Source organism: Saccostrea echinata, unplaced genomic scaffold, assembly GCF_033153115.1.
Source record: "Saccostrea echinata isolate AGI-Se365-2 ecotype Australia unplaced genomic scaffold, CSIRO_AGI_Sech_v1 ptg000011l, whole genome shotgun sequence".
Taxonomy (NCBI): Eukaryota; Metazoa; Mollusca; class Bivalvia; order Ostreida; family Ostreidae; genus Saccostrea; species Saccostrea echinata.
Genome location: NW_026889760.1, coordinates 2,840,053 through 2,857,604, shown reverse-complemented (window position 1 = coordinate 2,857,604; position 17,552 = coordinate 2,840,053). Strand labels below are relative to the sequence as shown.

Genomic DNA, 17,552 nt, shown 5'->3' with positions numbered 1-17,552 from the left:
ATGTGTGTTCATGTAATGTATGTATGAGTTAAGAATATATGAATGTCAGAAGTAGATATTTAAGAAATTCGTAACTAATTGACACTCATGGAGGATGAATTTTTGGGGGGAAAAAAATGGAAATTGATCCAAATTTTCCTCTAATTGTAAATCCAATATGAACCTCATGCTAGATTAACATTGAATGTAGTTTTATATATTTGTTGCAATTAAATTTTTAATATATTGTATCGTATTATTTTGTCGTTGACACTTTCTTGATTATTTGTGGATATAACAGGGCAACACACATGAGGCACTTTAACTGATCAAAATTGGCATTTCCTATATAAGGCTTGGGGTACATAAATTGTCCAAAGTCATTGATTTAATTGGTTCATAAAGACGGGGTTACTAATATTAAAAACCAATCAAAAAAATTGTGCCTTTCTTGAAATTATCAAAATATATCTGTATATTCAGATACATATAGTCACTGTGTTAAATACCACAAGTAGAGTGATACAGACAAGGCATTCTTTACGAGGGTTATCAATCCTTTCACTAAAATGGCGCATGAATTTCACATGGTTTCCCACAAAATATTAATGGAAATTTTAACAACCTTACAACAACCCCATTTCTTAAACATACATATGATAATGATTTTTCTTCAATAATATATCATGCCATCTAGAACTCAAAAAATGTCCATTGGACATGAATGCCACGCCCAGAATTCATTAATAATGACACAGGAAAATATGTATTTAAGGAATAACTGTGTAATTTTTTGGATTCATGATGTGATCAATCGAGTGGCTTGCGTGATAATTTGCATAAACGCCGAAGGCGTTTCTGCATAAAATTATCACGCAAGCCAATCGATTGATCATCGTCATGAATCCAAAAAATCTGACAGTTATTCCTTATATTTACATGCTCCTGATTCTGCAAATTCCCGTGCTAATAGCCCCGCTTCTGTCTCTATTTGTCCCGCCCCGCACGCGATTTTATTAACCGCGCCTATCGATGAACCAGTAGATTTATGTAGAAATAAAGTATTTTTACAATTTGTAATTTTATCTCGGACAAAGACATTGGAAATGTAAATATTAGCGTATGAAGTTTGATGAAAATATCTTGAAGAGTTTCTTTAAGGCTGAGTTTTATACACAATAAATAGTAAAGTCAAAGGTCATTGGTAAGATCGAGGTTAAAAAAAAATGATAAAAATAAATTCTCGCTAAAAATGTATTAGTGCATAAGCTTGCATAAAAAATATCTATAATAGTGTCTTTGAAACTGAGCTAAATACAAATTTGGGTAAAAATGTTAGGTCGAGGTCAAAGAAAAGGTCAAGGACAAAAAGTTGATAAAGATGAATTGCTGTCCTCAATATGTATCAGCATATGAAGTTTGATAAAAATATCTTGATTTGTGAAACAAAGCTAATCATAAATTCGAGAAAGTAAAAGGAAAGTTCAAAAACGTTGATGCAACTGAATAGCTCTCATCAATATATATAAGCATATGAAGTTTGATGAAAATATCTTGAATACTTTCTTTGAAATTTAGCTAAACATATATTAGAAGTCTAGGTCAAAGGAAAAGTCAAGAACAAACATGTTGATGCCATTGCATAACTTTTATCAAAATACATATTAAGCATATACAATCTGATAAATAATAACTGGAATAGTTTATTTGAAAAAGTTCGAAGTCAAGGTCAAACAAAAAGTTGAGGTAAAAAATGTTGATGCAGTTGAATAGCTCTTATTAATATGTATCAGCATATGAATATTGATTAAAATATCTTGAATAGTTTCTTTGAAATTGAGCTTAACACTAATTTAAGAAAATGAGATCAAGGTCTAAGGAAAGGTCAAGGTAAAAAATTGATGCAGTTGAACAGCTCTCATTAATATGAAATTTGATATAAATATCTTGTTTCTTTGAAATTGAGATTATTACTAATTTAAGAAAAGTGACGTTAAGGTCAAAGAAAAGGTAAAGGTAAAAAATGTTGATGCAATTAATTGAATACTTCTCATCAATATGTATAAGCATTCGAAGTTTGATAAGAATATCTTGAATAGTTTCTTTGAAATTTAGGCTTACTTACTTACACAAATATAAGAATTGTGAAGTCAAGTTCAGAGGAAAGGTCAAGGTAGAAAAATGTTGATGCAGTTGAAAAGGTCTTATCATTATGTTTAAACATAAGAAGATTGTTAAAATATCTTGAATAGTATCTTTGAAACTTGTCAAATGAAAGTTCAAGGTCAAAAATGCTGATGAAGTTGATTACCTTTCACCAGTAAGTATCAACATATATGGTTTGATAAAAATATCCTGAATTGTTCCTTTGAAATTGACCTAATCAATAATTTAAGACAAGTGAGGTAAACATGAAAGGTCAAGGTCAAAAAATCTTTTTTTTTAAACGAGGCAAGCTAATAACCAAAAAGTTGATGAAGCAAAGATAATAACAGTTTTGTTTGAAGTCATCATTTCGCAAGTAATCATACCTCGCTTACTGGAGACCCTATTGAGGAATAGTCAAAAAGTACTACTCCCTTTCTGACAAACTAATAACCAAAAAGTTGATGAAGCAAAGATAACAACAGTTTTGTTTGAAGTCATCATTTCGCAAGTAATCATACCTCGCTTACTGGAGACCCTATTGAGGAATAGTCAAAAAGTACTACTCCCTTTCTGACAAACTAATTGACTTAATCATCCCTCAAAAATGCGACACGGAATTCAAAAAAAAAAGCTTACCACTAGCGATTAGAAAATGTCCAATATTCAAGATTCTCGGTTCCCATACAAAAGAGGGATTGACTCACAGATAAGTTCTTTCACGATGCAGTGGACGTTCACTGCTTCATTTCTAATGGTTAAATAGAGTGACGTGAAAGTGTGAATACAAGCGCTGTAAACAGTAGCTAGCAATGGCGCAGAAGTCTTGGTTGTGTTTACCACACAGTTTAATTACCACCAATTAAAACTGATCTCCGTCTGCTTTCTTAATTTCCCTTCTGACAAAAACCTACCTCTAAAAACTTAAACTTACAGGAATGAATATAATTTCAAGGATTAATACATCACTTAATGATAAAAGTACATAAATCCGCCTTGGTCAATCAGTTAATGGAGATAAATAATTATAAACAAAGCCAATACTTTTCAATCCACAAACCAATCAGTCCATTGTTAGTGTCTCGTATTTTAGTAGGAATTTGTATACTACATATTCAGCTTATGGATTCTTTAGTGTTAAGGCTTAGCTAGGAAACTTCATACATGAGACATAAATATGAACTCTTGAAAGATTTCTATATATAAGTTATACCATATCTACCTTCTTGATGGCTGAGGATGTAGTGTTCATTCACATGCCACACCTTCAATACACTATTAATAAAGGAGGACTAACATTTTTTCTGCATCGCTACCACTTTCACTATCATTATTAAAAATTTTATTGATTTACGTCTTTTTTTTCCGAAGCATTGTCTGAGCAAGCTGTAAGAATCTCTATTTAAAGAACGAGGGCGCTTTTAATTGGCATTCGGCAGGAATATGGGCGCACTTGAAAAGTGAAAATTTCATTGATCTGTCACATTAAATTTTAGCATTCTTTTCATGCATCGGGTTCCTGTGAAACAGGAAAGGGAAATATTTTCCCGATATTGTATTTTGATTTGCTAAAAAAGAGCTTGAAAATTGGCTAGATGGGTCATTCGGTACAAAATGTTACATTTTTAACACGTTTTTCTAAAAATTTGTTATCTCTGGGTCATCTCTCCATGATTTTGAAACGTTATTTGTATGCATTTTAATTCAAAGTAACTAACAAACATTTGTAAAAAAAAAAAAATGGAGAGAAGACCCAGAGACGATAAAAAATGAACTTTTCCAAAAAAAAAAATCCCAATGTGTAAATGCAGTGCTTCATTGTCGCTTTAAAAACCGTAAGTTGTGTGTAGCGGTGATAGCTCAGTAGTATGCGTTAACCGTCAATAAAAGATAAAAAAAAAAAAATATGCGTTAACCGTCCAGTGCAATGAAAAAGAGATATTTTTGGTTCGATCCTCGCATGCAGCGTTAATATTTTTTTTTATTACAAACAATCAGTTCTTTTGTCAGTTTAATTTTATGTACTGATTTATTTAATATATACATGTACTTGTAATTGCATTTAACTATATACCCTATACATGTATGTGTTTATTATTTATGTGAAGCGTTGCTAAGTTTTACATGTAGTAATTACTAAGATAAGCGTCTTGATATATTAAATTTGACAAAGTATTTCAAACTAAATGTAACATTTTTCCATGTGCGTAACTTTGTAAAGTATGTCCAGCTGTGGTCAACCGACCAAATCGTAGACATTTAAACTATAAATGTTTCGTACGCCTTATTCCGCAGATCACACGCCAAACACGCCCATCTTCTTTAACCAAATTAATATCATTTAACTCATCGTCAGAAAGACATTCATCATTTCCATTTTAATCTTTCATTTTGTTCTTCTGCCTAGAGAATTTTTAAGTCATTATTGCTTCATTCATTATTGTGAGATTTTTATTTTTTTCTCTCTTTTTTAATACACTTTTGAAGTGCATTGATCTGTAGCTTAATTTCCCGTCGTCCACTTCAACATAATTTCTGCCAGACCCGTAAGCTACAAATCAACAGCCTATGCCACAAGAGCATCGAATGACAATACTCAATATACAGCACACTTACTACTTACGAGCTTAAAAAGGTCATTATCTGATCCTTATACTCAAACATATTAAATGAAGCGTGTTAGCAGGTCATATTCTCATGAAACAGGACCTAAATTAGTTGTATACTTTTTTTTTATTCATTTCATTTTCATTCAAACACACAAAACTGACAAAATTTCCTCATTAGGCTTACTGTATGTTGCTAGTACATGCACCTCTCTGTTTTAGTTCAGGGGGACATGATCACAGAATTTCTTTAAAATTAATATTTCAAAACGAGAAAATAGCATCTTTTGTAATATATGTAAAATGTGTTTTCTTTAAAATGAAATTTTATTCAAGTATACCATTTTCATTACTTCATATCTATATTTAGTTTGGCGTCAACTATCAAAATACAATACATGTAGTACGATTAGAACACGTCTTGATTTAAAAGTCGCTTCAACTTGTAAGAGTTGAACTTGAAATGCCTTCTTTTTTGGATTTAATTTCTCCGGACGACTGATTCTATCCGAACTTCTTTACCCAAGCACATATTTAAATGTACAGAGAGCTCATTGTCTATGAACCTCGTTTAGGTATTCATATTCTTCCGGTTGGATAGCCATATTGATTACACAGAATACGTATGACAAACTTGTATTGCAAAATATCGATTGCATTTTTGACTATAGAGTGGAGTTGAGGGAGAAATGACTGCTCCAGTATCAAGGTAATTTGTTTTTTGCAAGGTATTTGTCAGCACATTATAGGAATACATTTGGTTATAAATATTTCAGTAATAAATCTGTGGAAATTACATGGTCTTGGGACAACATGTGATACATATTTATATCGTTTCTGTACGGCTGGGTGAGGATAAATAGGTTAATTTTATCTTTCAAAGACATTCACTTACACCTTAATGCATATGTATAAACAAAATTAGTACCCTCTCAGTATCTTGTCCATATTATCAATATACATTAAGTTCTTGATTTTTTTCCCTCCTAGTTCACTTAGATTTTAGTTCACTGTTCAACTTAGCATATTGAGCTCCAAATGAAATCTTTTATAGCCTTTTAAAACTTGCATAATTTGAAAGTAATAGAGGTTTGTTTTATACGTGTAGTAAGCAAACGCACTGATTAATAGTAATAATCAGGTTTATGTCACTACACTTCTTGTTTACACTAAAGTGGAAAATGATTGTAGTTTTATGTTTTACATTCTCAAAAAATTATACCGGAAGAAACATAGCATTCATTATCAAATTAAATGTGTAAAGTAATTACAGAAAATTTCTGCATGCTAACATAAGGAAGCTGAGCAATTAAACATGGCTGGTTTTATTTTAATTTTCTTATTGAGTGGACAATGCCTTAGTTAGCTTTTACGATAATTCCATATAACATTTTAGTTTGTCATATTTGGATTTATGTAAAAGTTTAACCTAAATATAGTTGGAAAGTCAAGACAAATTCTGTGATTGCATCAGATAATCACCCCGTAACAACCCTAATCAAAACGTTTAAGCACACCTTAATGTCATTATTTTTAAAGTAGGTGTATATTTTACAAATGAAATATGAAAATCAACCACCAGATTAAAACAATATTTTTCAATATAAACGAAAATATACAATGGCACAACAATAATAGTAATTATAACGGATGTTTGTTATTATTTTCTCAAACGTGTACATATGTTGATTTATCAAAAAGACTTACAGTCCAAGGGAATGTACTCCTCGAAACATTTCTGAACATCTCACTGCGTAGTTGAACTTTGACCTTTCAAACAGTTATTACCCCTATTGCAATAAAATCTTGTTATAATAGCTACTCCTCTGAAACCGTAAACTGAAAAGATACCAAACCTTCACTAAAAACTTCATGTAAATTAGTACACTCTTCAATCCGCTCAGTGCGAAAGGATTCATCAACCCCTTATTGCCCCTGAAAGTTTTCAATGTTTGCGTTAAATAAAAGGTTTTTAAAACGATTAATTATAGAGACGTGGGACTAACTGCATTGGAGTTATCGACCTTTGACCTTGAAATTTGGGTCAAAGTCATTCAAAATATATTAGATAACATCTCATAGTTAATATGATCTTTTCAAAACAATTTTATATGTTTAATACCCCTTTCACAATAAACCTTGTCTTCGCTACTCCTTTAAAACCGTAAACAGCACAGACATCAGACCTTTACCAATGTCTTTTGAAACTTCAATTATTCAGTGTGAAAGGGTCTGACTCCACGTTATGTGTTTTTTCAATTTTACTGCCATTTGAATTCTTTTTATTAAATATTTAATTTTTCAAGACAAATATATAAGAATATATATTAAAACCTTAAAAGAGATGGAAAGACCTCTGTTCTTCTGTGAACAATTAGTCTACAAGTTGCTATAGCAATATGAACACGACTGGTGAGTTCTGTAAATTGAAATATGTAGACCATCCCTCTGTCAAATGGAATATGTATGTCGATAATCAGTTCCTTTCAGTATGTTTAATATAACAGGATATAACAATCACGGCCTTTCCAGATCCGTTTCAGCATGTTTATAAACCAAACTTAACATGAAGTGTTTGCAATTGAACTATAATCAGTAGGTTCTTACAAATTACATCCAAGAACAAAATTAAACAAGAGGACCATTGGTCACAACGTTTTGTTTGTTTGTTGTTTAACGTCCCACTCGAGAATTTTTCACTCATATGGAGACGCCCTGGTCACAACGTTCACCTGAATCTCCTTGGACATCCTCTTCTCCATCACAACATTTAGAAAAAAATCAGTTTTTATTGACATGAAAAATTCTTATTCCATGTTGTTGCTCCACCTAAGCATCAACGGGTCAAGAGCTTACCTAATTGAATCATTTTCACAATCATTGATTTTAGAGTTCAACGTGCCCGTCTCTTTACTTATTATTTCTCTATGTTTTAAATACCATTTTTGGTCAAAGAAACTTGCTTCCTCATGTGTTACATTAGATTGAAGATATGAATAATATATGTCTGACTTTCTAAACTGTGACACTGTGCTTTTTTATCTAAAAAAAAAAAAACCTTGGTACGGCTGGTCGGCAGAGAAATGCAGTACATCGACCACAGTCAGCACTTTTTATATGTCTCTATCAAAAACACGGACATGTTATTCCCATTTTTTGTTCTCAGTTTTATGGGGATAACCATTTATTAATCAAGCATGGCCTTTGAGAGTAAAATGGTCATTTTGAAGTATTTAAAGTATGGCACTATTGGCATAAAATTTGTGCATGCCAAGCCGCAATGCTTTCTAAACAGACAGTTTTGCAATGTGCAATACAACTAACTCAACATATTTAAATGTAATGATTCAAAATAAAGTCTCGTAGGCTACTGACCTACTTACACCATGTGATTGCACTATAATATAGAGACAAAATATCGGTTTTGAAGTCGATTCTGACGAGTAAATACAGATCTTATAACTTACAGAATAGAAAGTCTCGTTATCATGAAGTGTAGATTCTACAAACTCATAATTTTACAAACATTAATGTACAAAGCATGGTTAAAAGCTTTGCTTCTACCAGTAGTACTGCAAGAAGTCAGAACAAGTGAATTTCTTTCAATGAAAGCTCATGACTACCTCGATCTACCTTGTCATTGTGTAAAAGATTAGTTAGATATTATAATGCATTAAATTCAGGACATTAAATTGACAAGACATTCATCTAGGCTAGTGTATTTCACAATTACCATTCAGTAATTGTCTAATCGAAAATTTGAATTTAAATAATAATTCTCTAAATCTTCATTGTAGAGAAATGGGGAGGAAATTATTTACACTAAAAGGATCAAAGTTGGCAATTTTCATTCATTATCGGGTTGAATTAACGATGGATTCTTTTCCTTTAATATTCTGGCAAATAAAATTTAATATACACCTGAAGTTTATCTTACATAAAATATGAAGAATTCAACAAAACTATTCAATGAAAGATAATTATATTTGTTCCAAAGAAAAAAGTAAATATTCATGAATACCACTTTTGTCTCTGTGTGCATATAGCACCTTTACCATAGGGAAATTGAGGCAATGGGTAAGTTCCTACATCACATACAATCCATTTCGTGGGGACTTTAGTATACTGTGGAATCATTAGATTTCGTAGTGGCTCTATGTATTCGTGGAATTTGTGGGTATCCTGCATCAACATGCTCAACGAATTTATACTTGGGGTTTGAAGAGTCATGTTTCCTTTTTTACAAATAAGTCAGTGCACAAAATTACGTCCCTTCGATCCTGTGAAAATTAAGCAATCCATGAAAATTGGCACCCACCAATCTTAATGATTCTTCAATATATGAAGATGATACTATATCAAATTCTTTTTAGTATTTTAAGTAACCATGGTAACACCATTCATCGAAATCAAAAACTGAGAAAAAATTATGTACAGTGTATCTGTGTGTAGTCTACTTGTGTTTCAAGTTATACTTAACTCAGACCAAAACTGTAGGAGGAGTAACATTCTGAAAGTATTTCACAGAAATATCTATTTAGTAACCTTGGTAACAGTGTTCACTGAAATCAAAAACTGATACACAGAATTATGTATCTTGGAGAAGTCCACTTGTGTGCCAAGTAATATTGAAACTGTAGGAGGAATAGCCTTTTTGAAAGTATTTCACAGGAATTTCTATTTTTCTATCATATATAATTTATGCATACATGAAAAAAGTAGTTCAATTCTTTTTCTGCCGTAACGAGCAGCGAATGACTCGTACGGCATGATTTAAGAATACTCTATTTCTAGTACCAATTGCCTGTTAACCGTGCATGATGCATCGTTCAACATTTTTATTGAAACATTATTCTATACAATTTATTCATAAAAATAGCCACAATTTAGAACGCTGTCTATGGAAAAAAGGTCCATAGGAATGTAGAAAACTCGATCTTTTGTTGCACTGGAATGAATTATTTTGCAAAGGTGATGGAAGTTAATTTTTGCTTAAAATACATTGTACGTACTTGACGAAGATAATTGACATTGAAACACATTTTGTCCTGTTTTAAAACTATGGCCCAGATTGAGCTATGCTTTTGCAGCTGAAAAAAATTCAGTGCCATATTTAACAAGAACCAAGGCAACTGCTAAAGAACAAATCTTAAATTTTAATTTTTGACAATTTTATGGCATACAAGATTGTGAAAGTGTTGGAAATCACTTCGATGAGAGTTCAACAAGTGTACAACATGCAGGCCCCGTTCTTGCATCGCCCTATCCATAACAGCCATAAACTAAACATAAAAAGGAAACTTGGCAATTGGACGAATTCCAGTTATCCCCAACTCTATCAGTCAAAATGATACGTTACACACTTATTATTATCTTTAAATTGAAAGCTTATTTCTTCCTTCCTGTGTAACATCTGTGAATCTATGTATGATATAGATATGTATCAAATGCCCTTGTCTTACCTTTACCGGCAACACAGGGGCCAATATGTCAAGCACAGCTGCAGGGTTCTCTGTAATGTATTTAAAGTTTTTCCTGTGTATCGAAAAGACATGAATGAATTTAAGAACGAATTTTTCTAAACTATTTGCTCTACTATTTGACACTTATATAAGATATGAATTTTCATGTCCCAAAAATATAATATTAACGCCTTCTGGAAATGTACTTTAATCTGCTATAAAGCTGTCAAAAACTTTTCATTGGTATCTTAGTTTGAAACTACACCTACCCAATTCTGAATCTCTAACATACTTTTGATAAAAAAAAAAAAAAAAAAAAAAAGAGGGAGGGGAAGAAAATTCGACTAAATGGTTAGAATTTCTTAAAATTGAAAATCATTATCCTTTCGAAAATATCCAATTCCACTTAAGAAGGTTTGTATTGCACTAAGTCTTTAATGTCTTGTTTAAGACCATTTATTGTTAAAGTAATAAACGGCGTATTTTTTATAAGTTCAGACTACTAAAATTAAAAAGATCTTTCTATTTGTTTTATTACTTTGTACATGTGTTCCTGTATATTACACAATTTAAATCCATCACGTTTCAAAGATATTAGAAATTAAAACAATACTAATTATAATGTCGTGAAAAAAGAAATGTTAAAATCATTTTCCCTTTTATTTCAGAATTGCAACCAGCATACATGGCTCACGATATAAATACACCTTGGTGGCAGTTCTTCTTCTGGTAGTCGGTTTCATGTTTTTTGTGCCACGAAGACACTGGGAGCAGTACGTAAAAATCCCTTCCGTCTCCGATCCTCTTCCTCAAACAGAAACTTACAGGAATGACATTCAAACAGTTAATCTTCCTAAAGGTGCTGATGGTATCCCATATGCAGAAATAGAAGTAATACGAAGAGACTGTGGGCAGCTCTGCAATACTTCGCGACCCGGTACACCAGGACCGTATTTCGACCATATTACAGCACCAATAAACTGTGTTGCAATCTTTAAAAATGAATACATTGATAAAGGGCATGGTTTGAAGGTAGCTCCAAAAAAGATTCCAGAAAGACTTCTTAAGGATTTTACAATGAATTTTCGACTGCCAGTATCAGATTATTACTTCGACAGTCCATATTTCAATGCAAAGAGTAGAACACCAATATGGACAAAAGAAAGTGTAAATCAACAGGTCTCTCTAGCAAGGAGAGGAGTTTTAGGTGGAAATTATGGCAGTTCTGAAACTAACGCGTTAAGAGATGGATTACAGCATGCTCCTGGCGTCAAAGGTGGGCGTGTCTTAGTCATAGGGTCTGAGAACCCATGGGTTGAGGCATGCGTATTGGAAGCCGGCGCGAAGGAAGTTGTTACTCTTGAATATGGAGAAATTAAATCCCTGCATCCGCAAATTAAAACTTACATTCCTAGAGAATTTAGGAGAGCTTTTCTAAACAAGACACTTGGTGAATTTGACGCTGTGGTAACATTTAGCTCTGTTGAACACTCTGGTCTAGGTAGGTATGGCGATGGCATTAATCCTTGGGGAGATATCATTGCAATCGCAAGGGCATGGTGTGTGACTAAAACAGGTGGATCGCTAACAATTGGAGTAATGTATGATAATGAAAAAGATTATATCAGATACAATGCCGGACGATGGTATGGGAAAATTAGATACCCGTATCTCGCCACCAACTGGAAACAACACTACAGAGGACGTGGAATTCAAAGAGTTCATGTGTTCATAAAACCATAAAACTAGACAATAGGAACATAATTTCTTCAGAATACTCCTTGTTTAGAATGTTGTTTGTGTATGTGCTATGTTTGTACAGTGTATTCAACTCAGAATCTTGGATATGGAAGAAAATTTTACGAAAAAGATTACAGGAATTCACCCATTGCAAACGGCAGATAGTTACTAAAACGATTGAGAGTTTTGTAAATGTAAGTAGCTATGGGTGCTTTGCTTCCAAATGCAAATTCAGCGTAAGCCTTAATATGCAATAAAACATCGAGTGTAGTGGACTTAATAGGTATTTATATATATATATATTTTCCTTTCGTCATTAAAACCACAATTTTTCATCCTGTGTTTTTGTCCTTGAGCATTTTTTAATCCCCCCCCTCCTTTTTTTTGTAACCTTGATTTTTATGGAAACTCAAGTGTAAAACCGTTTCTTTCTTGTTGCTACATTTCATCTATTTCCAATAACGGATTTTGAAAACAATTTAAGAGTAAATTTGTTTGAGAGGAATGAAACCTAGGCCAATGTTTATTATTAAAAGGCCTTATGAAGCATAAAACCCATTAATTACTGAAACAAAACGCTTTCTGATAATTATGCATAACAAACTTGAAGTGAGAGTGGAAATTCGTTATTTCTCAACATCAATTTATAGTCTTAACAGAGAATCGGAAAACGTTTCTATCAAATTTCGAAATGTTAACTAGCATTAGAAATCAGCTTAAGTTTGTTTTTTTTCCCCCCAATATATCACATTTACTTGATGTAGATAACAAAACGATGTTAAAAGTCAGATTCTTCTGAGTATCCGTTGCAGTACCAAAATTTCATTTTTCAATAGAAAACAAGATGTGTTTGTGAAACACTGATGCCCCTGTATGGCAGCTTATGGCAAAGGTTAAAGTTTCTTATATGCAAGTCAAACTCCAAGAGGTCAAGAGATCAAAAATGTTGGTACCCAAAGAAAGGTAATGTCTCGAGGAATATACCTGTGAAATTTGAAAGCCGTAACTCCAACTGTTCAAAGGTTATGGTGAAGGTCTTTTAAAAGTAAGTAAAACGTCAAGGTCAAGGTCAAATGGGCCCCAAGGGAAGGTCTTGTCACAAGTGATACACATGTTCGTGAAATGTGAAAGCCCTAGAACCAAACGTTCAAATGTAATGGCCAAGGTTAAAATTTTTTTTAAAGGATGTCAAACTCCAAGGTCAATGACAAAATTTTTGGTATCCGAAAGTCTTGTCCCAAGGAATGCAGATGTGAAGTATGAAAGCCGTAGTACCAAATGTTTAAAAGGTATGGCCAAAATTGAAGTTCTTCAAAAGTAGATCAAACTCCAAGGTCAAAGGGTCAAAGTTGTTGGTATCCAAAGGATGGTCTTGTCACAAGGATTACATATGTGAAGGATGAAAGCCCTACCACTAACCATTCAAAAGTTATTGCCAAGATTTAAAGTTTTTCAAGAGTAGATCAAACTCCTAGTTCAAGGTCAAAAGGTCAAAGTGGTTGGTATCCAAAGAAAGGTCTTGTCACAAGGATTACATATGTGAAGTGTGAAAGCCCTAGCACCAACCATTCAAAAGGTATGGCCAAGGTTAAAGTTTTTCGAAAGTAGGTCAAACTCCTAGGTCAAGGTCAAAAGGTCAAAGTGGTTGATATCCAAAGGAAGGCCTTGTCCAAAGGATTACCGATGTGAGGTATATATGAAAGCCCTAGTACCAACCGTTCAAAAGTTATGACCAAAGTTAAAGTTTGTCAAAAGTAGGTCAAACTCCTAGGTCAAGGTCAAAGGGTCAAAGTTGTTGGTATCCAAAAGAAGGTCTTGTAACAAGGATTACATATGTGAAGTATGAAAGCCCTAGCACCAACCATTCAAAAGTTATCGCGAAGGTTAAAGTTATTAAAAAGTAGATCAAACTCCAAGGTCAAAAGGTCAAAGTGGTTGGTAATCAAAGGAAGTACTTGTTACAAGAATTTCATATGTGAAGTATGAAAGCCCTAGTACCAACTATTCAAAAGTTATGGCCAAGATTAAAGTTTTTTCAAAGTATGTCAAACTCCAAGGTCAAGGTCAAAGTGGTTGGTATCCAAAGGAAGGTATTGTCACAAGGAATACACATGTAAAGATTCAAACCCCAAGCACCAACTGTTCAAAAGATACGGCCAAAGTCAAAGTCTCATAAAATTTTGGGTCAAACTCCAAGGTCAAGGTCAAAAGGTCAAATATGATGGTACCCAAAGAGAGGTCTTGTCACAAGGAACACACATGTGAAATATGAAAGTCATAGCTCCAACCGATCAAAAGTTATGGGCAAGGTTAAAGTTTTTGCGGACAAACAGACAGACAGACAGCTAGAAAGAGGGACGGACGGACAGGGCAAAAACTATATACTCCCGTATCTTCGATACGGAGGCATAAAAATACAGTTTCTGCTTCCATTAAAGATTATGCCGGACTTCATGAAACCTGAGGTGTATCAAAATGGTACGAACTCAGGTTTTAATAAAAAAAATCTTATATACGTAATTGAATGGGAACCCCTCTTAAAAACATAGGCCACATTGTGAATAGTGTCGTTAACTTAAAAAAAAATCTTGCTACACAATTATTTTTTTTATGTTTGAAAATCTGATTATATAATTCTGCAAAAAAACGTCCAAAATAAAATATTTAACAAATTGAATAATAATGACCTAAGCATTCCGAAAATAATCAATAGGAATGGTTGTTTAATTTTGACGTAATCATTCTCAAATGTTTCTAATTCTATGAAAGAGCAATTTGACTCTTAAAAACATGCAAACCTAATTAAAACACTTTGAAATCTTCATTGTCCGTAAGATCGAGACCAATATTCAAGGATTAAGTTGGTAACTCTTACCACGAAATACAACCTTGTCATCGTTTCAATTCATTTAATCGCAAGTACGTCCCCACGAAGGAGTAAAATTTGGTTACCCAAGAAATTTGACCCCCAAGAATTTAAATGATTCCAGTAATCAATTTTCATTTGATTTTTTTGATTTTTCATTCCCAGGGTACTTTAATTGAATTAAATGTTAATATATATAAATAATATACTGAGTAACAAAAGGATTGAATGAACGATTGATTGATTGCCATTTTGTAACGCCGAGTCAGCAATATTTCAGTCATATTTTGGCGGTGTAACAAAATGAAAGCAGAAACATAAACACAATAAAAATGTTGCGGTAATTTAGATTTTGTTTCTCTACAATCACTAGTATACTTTTAAAGACATAAAAACAAGACAGCTAAATTATGTTTAAAATGAATAAATTGTTTGGCCTGAATCAAACTGCATTGCAAGGTAAGATGGATAATATATATAACAAATATTCCTTTATATATACCAGGTAGATTGAATTACCATGAATATAACTTCTTAATTAATGAAAATTAATTTCAAACATTCTAACAGAAAATTACGATTACATTTATTTTAAAAAACATTCAGAGTCATTATTTTTTTTTTCAATATCTCAACAATATTCAGTAGGTACAGGAGATTAAACTTGAATTTAAAAAAAAAAATTGGTTATAGCATTTCGGTTTAACAAAAGTTTCAGGTTACTCATTTTTTAATTCACTAATACTGTGGAATCATTTTAATTCGTCTGGGTCAATGTCAGTGGGCGATCAAAATTAAATTGTTTCGTGGGGACATGGATTCAATGTACCGGTACGTTGACACATGTATTATTCGTCGGGATCTACATCCATGGGTAGGAATGCCCCCCCCCCCCCCCCCCCACGAAATTCGCGAACATAGATCCCCAACGAACAATTGTAATTCCACAGAATACACGCATTTCAATTTTTTTCACCGGTTTTATCTTTTATATTTAGGTACGTTTTAATTACTTAAAAAAACCAAAGAATGCTGCTTATTAAACGTTGCAAAATCACTTAGAAAGGAATTTGTTAGTTTGTAAATATGATAACCTTGCATGAACAATTTAATAATTATCTTAAAATTTATTTGTTAGTACATGTATATGCAATTGCAATGAATATCTATTAAAACAAATCAGAACTGTAATGGCTTACACTCAGTGAGCATTAAAAGGGATGTTTTAGATTGGATTTAGAATTATTTTTGGTTGCAAAATATACATATGTAATATACAGCAAATCAGACTTATCAGAAAATCAGAAAATGTCAAAAATTCGGGGGGAAATATAAATTGTCATGAAAATAATGCAAATAACTGTTTTGTGTGATGCATCAAGTAAAATAAAATTTGTCATAATTAATGAATGACAACTTCTAAAGCAAATTTCGAGGAAAAAAATCCCACTCGCATTTCAATCTTACCAAAATGTTCATTAACTGAACGACCTACACAGAGCACGCCAAGAGGAAAAGTCTAGAAAATTTTGGGAGGTAAAAATTTAAATGGGATTTTTAAATTCCACTGAAGCTTTTCACGATACGTCCCACCTTAAGTTGATAAAGATTATACAGTGTCAAATATCACGCTACACCTGAAAATATTACATGCTGTGATCTTCTTTTAACTAATACTGAAAAACGCTGACCATGTAATTCTGGCGTATGGACACATGTCAGTGTTCAGAAAAGGTACATATAACTTTACTTCATTTATTCTTTCAGATTCTTCGTAGGAGGAGAAAAGAATGATGATATACTCTTGTTACAGGTCTTATTCAAATAAATACGAAACTAACGTTGACAGAATTTTGGAGAAGTTTCCAGCTTATATATTAGTAGTATATTATTTTCTGAAGGGAAATCAGCTTTTATGTCTTACAACTTTTATTTCCTATAAGACGTGTAGTGCTTCTTTGATGGACAATCGATGTTTTTGTTTATGTTGTCTTTCTTATGAGTTGTTGCTCTTGATGGAAGACATGATATAATTGGGTTTCGTTTTACAAATCCGATAAAAAGATTAGGTTGAAAGATCCCTGTGATAATTATTCAGAAAAAAGAGGAGTGCACTAAAGGCGTCCTAGATAAAGGATTTTTAATCCTTGAAAATCATTGCAATGGACTGATCTTAAGTTTTTGCATCTTTTAAAGTAATTAAGTTAACGTAGTTTTCTGCATGAAAGAGATTAACTTTATTGTTTTAAAACAGGTGTCGTTATTTATAATTAACAGATTTTGTAGCGTTGAAAAGTTTTGCAGATGTAGGACTGGCTGACTGGTTTTTTTTTTTCTTTAATTATGTTAACTGAGGGAAACTAGTATATACCGAGAAGAAATCCCCAAAAATGATATGATCCCCCTAAATCTCCCTAAATCTCCCATTTAAAAGCCTAAAGGGCGGGACCAAATACTTCAAACTTAATGCAATCTTTAAAAAATATTGCTTTTTTTTCCTTGAGACAAAACTGTTCAGGGTTATTAATATGCCATGAACCCTCTCACAAAAGTGATATTTATGACTTCTGGAGGCATGGCTGAATCAACCAGTAAGGCTAAGACGATTAAGTATTTGTATGCACAATACAATTCAATACCTTTTTTCTCTCTAAACTTAGTAAGCAAACTAATTGCATGAATATACATGACTGTATGATAAATGAACAATCTGCCTAAATATCAAATATCTTAGGATTGAGTATACCAAACATA

The 17,552-nt window shown here is 32.6% G+C and overlaps 1 protein-coding gene across 1 annotated transcript; it reads left to right on the top strand.

The window, feature by feature from the left end:
- Positions 1 to 10,933: 10,933 nt before the first annotated feature.
- Positions 10,934 to 11,935, top strand: LOC133184863 (uncharacterized). The gene has a single exon (XM_061319937.1). It carries the CDS (start codon positions 10,934 to 10,936, stop codon positions 11,933 to 11,935), a length of 1,002 nt encoding a protein of 333 aa, XP_061175921.1.
- The last annotated feature ends 5,617 nt before the right edge of the window (positions 11,936 to 17,552 follow it).

Coding starts and splice junctions, on each gene's coding strand:
- LOC133184863 (XM_061319937.1), top strand. CDS start 10,934: ATGTTTTTTGTGCCACGAAGACACTGGGAGCAGTACGTAAAAATCCCT.